Consider the following 12847-nt stretch of genomic DNA (forward strand, 5'->3'; position numbering starts at 1 on the left):
AAAAAAAGAATATTAACCTCGTTTTTTAAGAACTCGAACCTTTAAATATACTTTTTAAAAAAATAATACCGGAACTATTTATAACGTACCTCGTACGATACTTTTTAAAATATTATATATTAAAAATAAAAAAAACCTCTTTTAAAAAGTCGTTTATTATAAAGTTTAATAAATAAACCGAATATTAATTCGGCTAATTTAACCGTATATTTTAAAAGAAGCTCTTTAATTACTTTAAGGAATACGGAGTCGATATATTAACGGACGGATCTTTTAAAGCTAAGCTTATAAATTTAGTATTACCGGCCGATCTTATATATTAATAGGACCGACCGGCAGAACCGACTTCGGAAACCCGAAAGGAGGATATTCTATACTCTTCCCGAGAACAGATAATCGAAGAACCGCCGCCTAAGCGAGAGATACCCGGTCTCCGTACGGAGTAATCGTTCGCGATACCACAGGGTATTTTAAGACCGACGTTTAATCCCGGAGTTTTAAATACTCTAGGCCTGACGTTTAACCCTAGATTCTTAAATACCTAAGCGTCGTAAGATATTATTTTTTTCCTTCTCCGATTCCGATACCGCCGGACTAGACGGCACGATTATCTAGTTTAGCGTATATTACGGAATACGATATCCCTCTAAGCCGAGCTATTTATAACGGTAAAATCGATTAGAATAAGGTTATTACCTTCTCGAAGGTATAAAGGAAAGAAAAGAACTATACCGGTAAGCTGTACGATATCTTTTACGATAAAGTACGAATATTTATCGGAATATATCGATAGTCAAATATATTAAAAAATTAATATTATATAGTTTTTTTAAATATTTTTTTTTAACCGTGCGAAGGTATTTTATTTTAATTATATTAAACCCGAAAAAAAATAAAACGAAATATATTATCTTATAAACTCGTACTTTAATACGATAATAAACTACGTATAATATTTTACGAATTAGATAATAACTTTTTTTATATAAGTAAAAAGTAACTTATCGAGGTTTTAGAAATCCTGCTAAATAAGTTCTAACTCGTATAACGAGCTTTTAAAAAGGGATTCGAAAGAGAGATCGCTTTCTATACCTTAATCGTACGAGCCTAGCGAGGAGTTCCGGAGCTTATACCGGCCTTTATTAATTAAAAGCTAATATACGAAGCGTTATTTTCGGACCTTTGCGTATCGCTAAGTATAATAACGGATTAAATATTATCGGAACGATATTTAACGGAGGAACTATATCGAAACCCGGCTATAAATATATACTTAATTAATAAACGGTTTATAAATAACTATACGAAAGGAAACCGACCAGCCTACGGTAATAAATTATTATATAATAACCGACTACTAGGATAGGAAAGGATCTAGCGACCCGCCGGCACCTTTTAACCAAGATTACCGTACGAGAATCGAAAGTTCGAATAAAAAACCTGCCGAATCTGTTATAAATAAGGCTATTAGTTAATAATCTACCTAGTTAAAAAGTAATTTCGAATAAAGAACTAATATTTTTAAACATGCGATAATATTAAATAAAGCCCCCTTTTTTAAAATAAGTACGAAACGTTTATCTAGAATTAGGAAAAGAATAAGGAATAGTTAAAAATAACGAAGAGAAGTATAAGTATCTCGATCTGGAAAATATATGATAAGGTATTACTTACCTAACGGACGCCGCGTTTTATTACCGGCTTACTAGCGAGGATATTTATTTAAAAACTATTATATAAGCTGATTAATTTAATCTTAATAGCTTATATAATTAGACTTATTAAAGAGAGCTTTATAATACCGGCGTCGCCTTGTTTTTAATAATTAGAAAGCTTTAAGTAGAGGTTTATATACGAAAGAACCTAGACGTATAAATTAATTAAACCTTAAAAAGCGTCGAAATTAAGTTTAAAAGTTTAAAGCCTATTTGATTAATTAAAATAATTAATATATAAAACTTATTAAAAATAATAAAATATTATATTTTAAATATTATAACCCTTTTTTATTCTCGTTATATAACGCCGACCGGCTTAAAACGTATTATAATAATATTTTTAATTTTATTATATAAAAAAATAACGAAATATTCCTTATAATTAAGAAATAAAGATACCCGTTCTTTAATACCGGCCGTATAAAAACGACGTTATATTTTATTAAAAAATAGCTTTAATACTTTTATTAACGTTTTAAAAACCTTCGTATAAAGAAGCTCTATATTTTTTTAAAAAACGCCGGCTACGATAACGTTAACCTTACTATTCTCGATAAGATCTATAAGTTCTGCTCCTAATATTAAACGTACGATCCGGTATTATAAAAATTTAAATTCTCGCTATAGGACGAATACGACTTTAATTACGAGATTATTATAAACGTTATCTATATTAACGGATAGAACATACTTTACGTAATCGATTTAAATACGTCCTTTTAAATAGCTATATTTTTATATTCGCTTAGCGTACGAAATACTTAAAATACCTTTTATAAATACTAAATATACGTATATTAAGGACCCCTTAATTATATCTCGTACGATCCGGGCACGTACTTTTAAAAAAAATTTCGAGACTATATATAAATAATAGGGAATTACTTATAAATAAATACCTATCGAAGCTTATTAAATAATAGGTAAGGTTAAATAAGCGCACGTTCCGCTACGTAGAGCTTTCGATATCTTATAGAAAAATCTCGGTTATTATATAAATACCGAGACAGTACTCTAGATAGTAATTAAAGCTTTAAACGATACGGCTGGCCCCGATAGCCTAGTTCCTACCCTGCTCGTATTCGGAACATACCCTCGTATCGACGGGAACTCACCACCGTTACCGGATATCCAAGCACGAGGAGAAGCCGTACGGAAAGTAATGAAGATGCTTCGGAAGATACGTGTAAATATCGATATCCACCGAGCTCTAAATACCCGGAATAGACCAGCTGTCCACGATATCTTAATACTCCCGCTCCGGAGTGAAGTCCTGGTCTGGCGGGAAAAAGAAGGATAAACCGGATCATACAAGATAGTAGCTATCGAAGACTGTACGATCCGGGTGGACACCCCAGACAGCCTAAAAGCCTTTCGAGTGATCTAAATCAAGCCGTACTACCGGGAAGAGGCCGAAGAACCGCGCAACGAGCCGGATACACAACCAGATCCGGAACAGCCGGCAGGTACTGAGTACCGGATTGGAGGAACCCAACCGTACGAGACCCTCGTGGAGGGAAGGCTCGTATCTAAAAGGGGGAACAGGCTGATTCTATCGCCAAAACAGAAAACTGCCAGTGTTGGAACAGCTAGAACTGAAGCTGTCCATATTACTCTAAAAGGGGGTGCCACGTGCCTACGCGTACGAACCCCTTTTCTGTTTTATAAAGAGGGGCATACGATGCCCCTCGTAGCTAGCACTGAAGATAGACATGAATAAGAGATATAACGATTGAACCCCGATTGAACCCGGAACCTGTACGTACGTACGAAAGCCCATTTAATAAATACTTCGTAAATAGATTTCGATAGCTCGCTACTCGTTAGTTATTATTTTAAGTGTAAAAGCTAATTTTTAAACTTAATATTATTTTTAAACAAAATTAACCTTATTTATATTTATATAAAATATTAAAAAAAGATTTAAAGTTAAAAACTATAATATATAAAAAATATATAACGTATCCTATAAGCGAATATCCTATATAAGCGAATGTCCTATTTTTTACACCTTTTCTAATAAAATATAAGTTAATTTTATTATAACGTATTTAAAATATTAAAATTAATTAGAATTCTTATCTTTAAATACTTCTATATTATTTTAATAAGTACGCGTATTATACCCCGGCTCTCCGTAGATTTTATAACGTTATAAGCGTATCCTAAACGTCCTCGTATAACTACTCCTCCGACGCGATTCGTCTTATAACTATTTATTAATATCCTTTTAAAATTATAAGTCTTTTCTAGCTTATATACGAAATAATCCTCTATCTTATAATCGTTTCTTTTTCGTACGGCGGCGCGGCTAAACATCTTATTTACTTTTTAAAATATCGCGTTCTTATTTTTTAAAAGAATAACTCGATATATAATATACGTTATAACCTTTACGATTTAATTAAAACTAATTAAAATAAACGTCGAAAAGCTATTTTAATACCGTACGATACGGTTTCGAACATATTCGGTTTAGAATTAAGCCTTAATCGGGTTATTTAAAGTTTTTAATTCCTAGAAAAAAATAGGCCGGAAAACGTCCCCCGGAGGTATTAAAGTATATAGCTTTACATCTAACTATAAAATAATATATTCCGAATCGTACAAAACGAGTCCTATCCCTTAAAAGCTTCCTTATATATTCGAAACGGTAAAAATCGCCTAGAACGCTTTTAAAAACATTAATAAAAAGTCTTCCTTTAAAATATAAATAATATACGCCTGTATAAAATATTTAATTTTTTTTATACACCCTTTTTAACGTATAAAAATAGCCGATATTAAAAAATTAAAGCTTATATAATAAATAAAAAAGTATATAGAGTATAATAATCGAGTTTTTTTTATAATAAAGCTCGAAAACTATCGAATAGTAACTTTCGTAGCCGTCTAGGATTAAAAAGTAATAACGACCTTTCGTATAAAACTTAATATATTAATTAAAATATCGAATCTAATCCTCGCCTCTTTTATTCGTAATCCAGCTATTTTTAATAATTACGATCATCTAGTCCTTCGGTAATAAGCTATTTTTATACTAAGAAGAAAGGTGCGTTTTCCCGGTAAAAATAATATACGGAAAGATAGCGTAACCGTATAATCCGACGCCTTAAATAATTATAACCTATTCCCAATTCCCTTACTATACTACCCTAAACTTTCCGTATTAATTAAAAGTAGTTACGACTATTTCGAACAAGATTTAGCCTATAAAAAAGCCGGTCTCGTCGAAATTATAAATATCCTCTTTTTAAATCCCATACTTATAAATTATATTCCGTACGAAAATAAACCACGCGCAATACGCGTCGGGATCTTTATAAAGGATTTTTTAATAATTAATTCTTCGGTTAAAACGCGTCCGGAGATCTAGTTATTATCATACAAAATTAAAAGCCCAATTAACGCCGACGCGTCCCGCATCGCGTAAACTAAATAATCGATTCGTTATATCTTTTATATTACTTAACCGGGGAAAAAACGATCGCATATTTAAATTAATAATATATTAAATAATTATATCTTCTTCGGAATTTAAAAGCTTTCGAAAATTCGTAAATATTTCGCATTATACAGGTTAATTATTTCGTTTACGCTATAAAGTTTTTAATAAGACGTAATAAATTAATACAGCCTTTCGTACGCTTAAAATTAAGTATTCCTAAAGCGCTTAAAGCGCTAAAATTATATCACTCTTTTTCTAAAGTTATAACATTTTTAGACGTAAAAAAATATAAAAAAAGGTTAAAGCTATAAGGAAATTTATAAAAGTAAAACATTCGCTTATATAGGACATTCGCTTATAGGATACGTTATTAATAAATATAATAATTAGATTTTCTTAATTATATATTTTATTATAAAATAGTTTTTATTAAATAAGCTTTCGTACGTACGTATAAGTGAGGGTTTAAGTAGTGCTATATTACTATATTCTATTATTTATATTTATCTATAGTGCTAGCTACGAGGGGTATTATATACCCCTCTTAATGAAATAAAAAAGGGGTTCGTACGCGCAGGCACGTAGCACCCCTTTTAGAGTAATATAAACAGCTTTAGTTCTAGCTATTCTAATAGTTTTTATATATAATTATTATTACTTCGAGGTTTCCGGTTTTATTTATAATAAATAAATATTTCGTAATTATATTATTATTAACTAGTTATTAATTTATTTTTTAAATAAAAAAAATAAAAAATTAGTTTTAAAAATAATTACCGCGGTTTAAAAACTATTATTATTATATATTAACACTTTTAAAAGTAATTAAAAAATAAAATAATATTATTTATATTTATAAACTTTATAATAATTATTTATAAAAAACGGTATTTTAAACTGAAATTTTAATTAATTTAATTATATAATATTTATTATTTAAACTTATAATATTATTAATTTTATTTATATTATAAATAAATTAAATAAAAACATTTTTAAGAAATTTTATTTTAAAATAAAAGAAAAAAGCTAGATATTCTTTTCGAATATATAATAAAGCGTCGAAAGTTTATCGTCGTAGCTATTATAATTTTTAATTTAAATTAATAAGTAATAAATCTTTTTACTTAATAAATCTTAAAGGGTAAAGCGCGCTGGTCCGTCTTAAATAACCGGGCGACGAATAGCCGGAATACGTTATATTTAAAGGTTAGGCCTAGCTACGCTTATCAAATAGCCTAGGTTTTAAGATATTCCTCTTAGGCGAAAGAGGGGGTCCTAGCGGACTCCTTAGACTCGGTCCGGGTTAATCTGCCTTTAATTCTGTTCCGCAAGGTGGCTCGGGTACCTTAAATCTTTTAAAGGCTGCACGTTCCGACTCGCTAGCTTATACGGTTAAAATAGCACGCTAAATAGCGGATTAGAGGGTTAAAATAAGCATAGCTAAAAAGTATAAGAAGTAACGATTTTAATAATATCATCTAATTATTAATAAAGGGGTTAAATACTAATTTATATACGAAAAAAGGGGTTAGGGGGCTCGCTTATCGGTAGTTAATTTAGGTGGCTGCCAATGTGGTAGGACGGCTAAGTGGTTAGGGTGCTTAGTAATTCCATCGGCTTGGAATATAATCACGTCGCGAACAATTGGTTCCGACAAGATATGATCTCCAGCTTTATACTTTCGAGTGTTTTGGATAACGAAGTCTTGCTATGTAGGGAAAAAGGATACGAAGAGAGAATACGCCGTGAAAAGGGTCCAAGCAGCTGACCTGGTTTCCCCTATTGGACTCACAGGGACATATTAGTATATCTGGCTTCGGCCTCTTCATGTCGCACATTGAGAGTGACGGAGGCTACATCTCCCATCAGGGACCCCGGTATCCCGCGCCCGAACTCCTCCAGGGCGAACAGAACGAATCTCGGGCAGCGGACTGGTGGACACTGGGTGTTCTCCTGTTCGAGATGTTGACGGGTTTGCCCCCGTTCTACGGCGATGATGTCGAGCAAATACGCCGTAACATACAGAGTCGCCTTTTAGAGCTACCTGACTCATTACCTTCATCTACTCGAGACATGATCAGCAAACTCCTCGACCCGAGGCCTGATAGGCGATTAGGGGGCTACTAGTGCCTCGGAGGTTCAGGACCACCCCTTCTTCCAGAACATGATTGGCAGAAGCTCAATCAGCGCGGTTACGAGCCGGCGTTCAAACCACACAGGGCTGTTAGCCGATTATATAATCATGGCGTCGGCCACCGGACTAAAAGAGAGCAAACACAGTTGGAGTGGCTGCGTGGAGTTGGGGTTTCGTACAGCAGGCCGGTAGATATGAGCAAGCCTCAGATGCTGTCCGAAATCGGCAGTGAGGAGCCTTCGACGGTCCATCCATCTATCACGGTTGTCACCAAAAATAAAGATAACTGGGTGCTCGTCTGGGACGAGAGGCCACGGGAGTTTGATTTCTACAATACAATCACTGGCGCAAAACAAACGATCGAAGCCGAACGAACAAGACCTACCAATTCGGATATGGAAAGTAACGCATCTACTTCATCTTGTTTCCAGCCACATCTGCCCTCCTTGCACCAGAAGAAAGAGGCTCTCAAGGCAGCATTGCTGGCCGGGTACAACCATGCCGTCTCCCAGCATGCCGTCTCCCAGCTGCTTCTAGAATACGACGGCGTGGATACGAACACACCTCTCTTCTGGACGCCCACCAGCACGAGCACGACGCCGCTGCAATGGGCCGTGGTACAGGATAACCTGGACCTTGTCACATTATTCCTCACCTCCCACAAAGAAGGAAAGCAGCCACCGCTGCTGAATCGTGTGACAGGCACCCGCGCCTTAGGCCAAGCAGTAGATCGCCAGAACATCGCAATCACGAAGGTGTTGTTGAACCACGGGGTGCGTTGTGACTTCGAAGCCGACGACCGGCCGCGCCCGCATCCTCCATACGGCTATCTCAATGGGACCGCCATCAGCAGCATCAACAAGAACAATTTCGACCCGCACGACGCGTCCAAGCCGGCCGAGTACATCCCGCCCCTCGTGCGGGCGGTCCGGCACGGTCACATCGAGCTGTTGCACCTACTACTCTCGCACAGCGCCGATCCCAATGTCGGCTACCATGATCTGTGGTTGCCGGGTGCGGGCCGCGACAAGAAGTTGCCGACATGGTGGGCTCAGGAGGAGGAGGAGCCGGTAACGATACAATTCATGTGCGGACGGCCGATGCAGCTGGCGATGGAGCTAGGCCGTCGGGAAGTTGTCGAGGTGTTGCTGGATCACGGCGCCGAGATCGAGCAGCCAGGGCCCGTTTGGGGTGTGGCGGGCCACGAGTGCGAGAACGCATCCCGGCAGGTGTATCTGAGGGTGAAGGCTAAACTACGACAAGTGGTGGCTTCAAGGCTGGTTGCGAAAAGTGTTAGTGGCGTACGTTGCCCGACCATTCAAACGGCGCAGATTGGGAAGTAGTAATGTTATGAGCCCATATGAGTCCATTTCAGTTTTAGGCGGCCTGCTCAGTGCTTTGGAGATCCGGAGCGCTTCGGTCTAAACGAGTACCCACTGCACCTTCAAATTCAAAGCTGTCTTGCTCCTAGCTTGGTAGTTGTAGAGATATTTTCTAATAATGCCCCAGAGTATGGAAGCTGCGTGGCATCCTTCACGAAGAAGGCAAGAGCAGCAAGTCAATGTTCGTTCGACATTGGGAATCGAACTATTCCTGTTGATTCCACTGATGAGGGTCTTTGGTGAACTGAATGACGATCGGACTCTTTCAACCTTCCTCACACTGCACTGAGAGATCATCTTTATAGCTTTTGGCTGTGCTCAATACCTTTCATTTATTTTGGTCCACTTCCAACACAACAATAGCCCATCATGTTTATTTCTGCATCACAGTTCGGATCCATGCGGAAGGGCACTTCTCGACTGCGCACGTATAACATGGAATCGACCAGCAAAGGCGTCAGTGTCATCGCCAACACCGACATCCCCCGAAGCACCATCATCATCGAAGAGAAGCCTCTCTTCATCGTGTTGCATGACGAACCGCAAGAACCAGAAGAACCAAAAGAACCGCAACCCGAGAAAACAAAAGTCGCCAAAATAATACCGTGGCAAGTCAAGATAAACAACAGGTACCGAAACCTGACCCGCGACAAGCAAGCCATCTACGACTCCCTGGACTACTCCCCTCGAGAGCCTCACGGTGGAAGACCAGACCGAGATCTTCCTCTCCGACGCCATGGAACGGACCCTCATGCGCTACCGCACGAATCGCATCGAGCTCGGGACCGGCAGCCGCGACACGGGCATCTTCGCCACCTGCTCCCGCCTGAACCACTCGTGCATGCCGAGCGCCCAGTTCCTGTGGAGCGAGCAGGACACCATGGTGATCGCCGCGGTCCGCCACATCCGCGCGGGCGAGGAGATTACGATCCCCTACGTCGACCTGATGGCGACGGCCGCGCAGCGGGCCGCGGACCTGGCGCCCTACGGGTTCCGCTGCGACTGCGCGGCGTGCGCGGACCCGACGCTCCACGACATGCGCCGCCAGGCCCTCCTGTACCTCGAGGACCAACTAAACGATTACGACCTGAATAATATTGTGGCGTTCGAGCCCCGCGTGGCGTTGGGCATGGCGTTGGCGTACGTAAACATGACAAACAGTACGGGCATCACTGGTCAAGTCCTCGACGAGGCGTAAGTGCACAGCCGATTGGCTCTTTTCCGTCCATGTTGTTTCAGCTAACCGTGTCTGCCCTTCGTGTCGTGTAGTTACTACCGCTGCGCCGACTATGCGAAACAGGCTGGACAAAAAGAAATGTTCAAGGTATATGCCAAGAAGGCAGAAAGAGGCGTGTACCGCGACGACGGCGATGTGGAAATTGCAGACGCTTCACCTTGAAAAGCGACGTGGCAGGGAAAAGTCAGCGACAGGATACATACAGGGTCTTGTGGAAAGACGGTTGGGATTGCATTGCGATAACAGTATAGGTTTGAGAGTTTCATAGCGCCTTTTCACAGTAATTGATTCAAGTACACACATCACATCACGGGAGATGCCTATCTTCGTCTAACATGATGTGATCATCAACCCCATCGAGGAGCCCCGAACCCCATCCTATCCCTGCACATTACCCCTGCGACTGGGGACGATGGCTGACAGTGGGGCGGCTGAAGTTGAGATTTGGGCTTACTTGGACTTCGACTCAGAGGATCAAGTGAGCCTCCCACTGCTGCCCTTCAGAATTAAACAGACCATCTCTTGTAGAAGTTCCAACCCCTGTTTGCAATGCCATCACTCGAGGCTCTCCCTTTCGGGCCCGACTCTTTCGCACAGCCACCAGCCATTGACGACAGTGCGTTCCGCTATGAGCCCCACGTGCTCTGCCCCGCCTGCCGGGCGCTTCTGACGCTAGCCCTCGAGCGGCACCGCCAGCGCGGGGCCCAGCTGTCCGAGTACATCGAGACGGCGTACGACTTCGGCCAGCTCTGCGCGTCGGCGAAGCTCGGCTGCCATGTCTGCGCCCTGCTCGAACAGGCGATGTGGACGCGGCCGTTGGACATCGTCGCCGACGATGCCCGCATGCGCGACTGGAAGGTGGCGTTCGTCCTCCTGCCCGCGACGGAACCGGAAGCTTTGCTGACCATCACCATCGAGTGCGCCGGCGGCGGCGGCAGCCTGCGCGGGTACAGCCTCCCGGTCTTTTCCAAGGACCGAGCCGGTGGGTCGTTGGTCCACGTCTATGCTCCAACTGCGGGGCTGAGCTTGGGCAGAAGCACCGGGGATGAGGAGACGTTCGATGTGGCGAAGGCGTGGCTGGATACATGCCTGAAGGAACATAAAATGTGCGCCCAAAATGACGATGCGGCTCGAGTGGTGCGACCTAACCGCTTGCTCCAACTGGACGGCACCATCAGTCTCGTGGACTCGACCGCCGCTGCCGGCCAGGAATACGTGGCATTGAGCCACTGCTGGGGCCGGCAGGTCCGTGTTCCCCGGCTGCTGGCGGAGACGGAGGCTGAGCTTCGGGCTGGCGTCGAGCTGTCGTACCTGCCCAACACCTTTCAGCACGCCGTCTTGATCACAAGAAAGCTGGGCTTCCGGTTTCTTTGGATCGATTCGCTCTGCATCATCCAGGACTCGGCCGAGGACTGGCGAGACCAGGCCGAGATCATGGCGCTTGTCTACAACAACTCGGTCCTCACCATTGCGGCCTTGAAATCATCGGGCAGCCATGAGGGCTGTTTCACGGACGCGCGCAACTCACTGCGCCTCAGACCGTGTGTCTCGGACGAGCTGGGCGTGACCGTCTCGTCGTGGAACCCGGGCAGGCTGTGGGAGGTGGAGGTCAATACGTCGGGCTACGGCGCATCCCCGCTCCACTCGCGGGCTTGGGTCGTACAGGAACGGTACTCGGCCCCGCGCACGCTGCTGTACGGCGCGAACGGCATCTACTGGGAGTGTCGCTGCGCTCAGGCATCCGAGTCCCACTACTGCAACGTGGCGTGGGATGACGAAGCGAACAAGAAGACATGGCTGCAGCGCTTGGAGGTGGACGGCAGTACTGACGCCGCTGCTCAGCAGCAGTTAAGCTCGAACGGAACAGAAACGTCGTCGGCCAAAATGGCGACGTGGAAAGATCACTGGATCGGCCTGTTGAAGGTATACTCGAGCTGCCAGCTCACGCAGACGACGGACAAGATCATCGCCGTCACCGGGCTCATAAAGGAGATTGAGCGACGCTCCAAGGCGAAACCGCGCTGCATTTTGGGACTGTGGGATTACGACTTGCCGGGTATGGCGCTGTGGTACCGCTCCAGGGACATTGCCAATACGGCTACCGATCTCATCGGTAGGCTCGACAACAACATGCCTACCTGGACCTGGGCGTCGGTGGAGGGCAAGTGCTCTTACCTGCTCTCGGGAGGCGAGATCGAGGTGGCAAGCCAGCGTGAGTATCGACCAGACCACTGTGCCCGCAACCATGAGAATCAAGACCTGGCGCAAGCAAGTGCTCCTCGACGAGTACGAGGATATTCAGCTGGATCCGGACGATCCGAAGACCGGTCTGAAGGGGTGGGGTGGGGATCTGGAGGAGACGTATTCGTGGTTCCCCGACGGCGAAATGCCGGGCTTAGGGGTGACGTTGTGTGCCGTGCCTATGCAGCGCGTTCGCATAGCATCGGGACTGTGGGTCGCACGATGCCTGGTGCTGACCCCGTGCATGGAGGAGGCGGGGGAGGTTTTTACGAGAGTTGGCGTGGTTTTCATTCGGTACGGCGACAAAAGGGATGATCCTTTCAAGTCTAAGGATGCAGAGGCTCAAGAGGTGGTATCAGTGAAGTAACATGACGACGCAGCGGTGAGGATCTCTGTCGGTTTAAACCTGCATATTCTACAGCACCATGCATATGCATCTTACACCCCTTATCTATCAAAATGGTGATCAGCAATTTGAGCCTAACTATGCCGGTAGTTGTCAGCCATTTGCAGAAGAAAATACCCTATAAACGCGGCAATTGGATAACGTTTTCCAAGTGCTGAGTAAGACCATGCATTGAATCGCGACCTCTGACTTGTCACGAAGAAATGCACGCTGACTTCCACACCCTTACGGCTCTGGAAACTAGCCAGTAAAGTGAAAAGATGAAGCACCGTTGCAAC

At 42.7% G+C, this 12847-nt stretch overlaps 4 protein-coding genes across 4 annotated transcripts; all 4 read left to right on the forward strand.

The window, feature by feature from the left end:
* Window positions 1–6996: 6996 nt before the first annotated feature.
* Window positions 6997–7296, forward strand: PG994_013422 (uncharacterized protein; the record flags this gene model as incomplete). The annotated part of the gene is made up of 1 exon (XM_066864831.1): window positions 6997–7296. One exon carries the CDS (start codon window positions 6997–6999, stop codon window positions 7294–7296), a length of 300 nt encoding a protein of 99 aa, XP_066709792.1.
* A 201-nt stretch (window positions 7297–7497) lies between these two features.
* On the forward strand, window positions 7498–8728 carry PG994_013423 (kinase-like domain-containing protein; the record flags this gene model as incomplete). Its single annotated transcript, XM_066864832.1, has 2 exons — window positions 7498–7996; window positions 8679–8728. 2 exons carry the CDS (start codon window positions 7498–7500, stop codon window positions 8726–8728), a joined length of 549 nt encoding a protein of 182 aa, XP_066709793.1.
* A 326-nt stretch (window positions 8729–9054) lies between these two features.
* PG994_013424 (set and mynd domain protein) lies at window positions 9055–10084 on the forward strand (the record flags this gene model as incomplete). Its single annotated transcript, XM_066864833.1, has 3 exons — window positions 9055–9314; window positions 9379–9879; window positions 9955–10084. 3 exons carry the CDS (start codon window positions 9055–9057, stop codon window positions 10082–10084), a joined length of 891 nt encoding a protein of 296 aa, XP_066709794.1.
* A 387-nt stretch (window positions 10085–10471) lies between these two features.
* PG994_013425 (heterokaryon incompatibility protein) lies at window positions 10472–12530 on the forward strand (the record flags this gene model as incomplete). The annotated part of the gene is made up of 2 exons (XM_066864834.1): window positions 10472–12134; window positions 12196–12530. 2 exons carry the CDS (start codon window positions 10472–10474, stop codon window positions 12528–12530), a joined length of 1998 nt encoding a protein of 665 aa, XP_066709795.1.
* Between the last annotated feature and the right edge of the window lie 317 nt (window positions 12531–12847).

The sequence above is a fragment of the Apiospora phragmitis genome, assembly GCF_038363925.1.
Source record: "Apiospora phragmitis strain CBS 135458 chromosome Unknown utg000011l:1.0-3236445.0:1.0-3240683.0, whole genome shotgun sequence".
Classification (NCBI taxonomy): domain Eukaryota; kingdom Fungi; phylum Ascomycota; class Sordariomycetes; order Amphisphaeriales; family Apiosporaceae; genus Apiospora; species Apiospora phragmitis.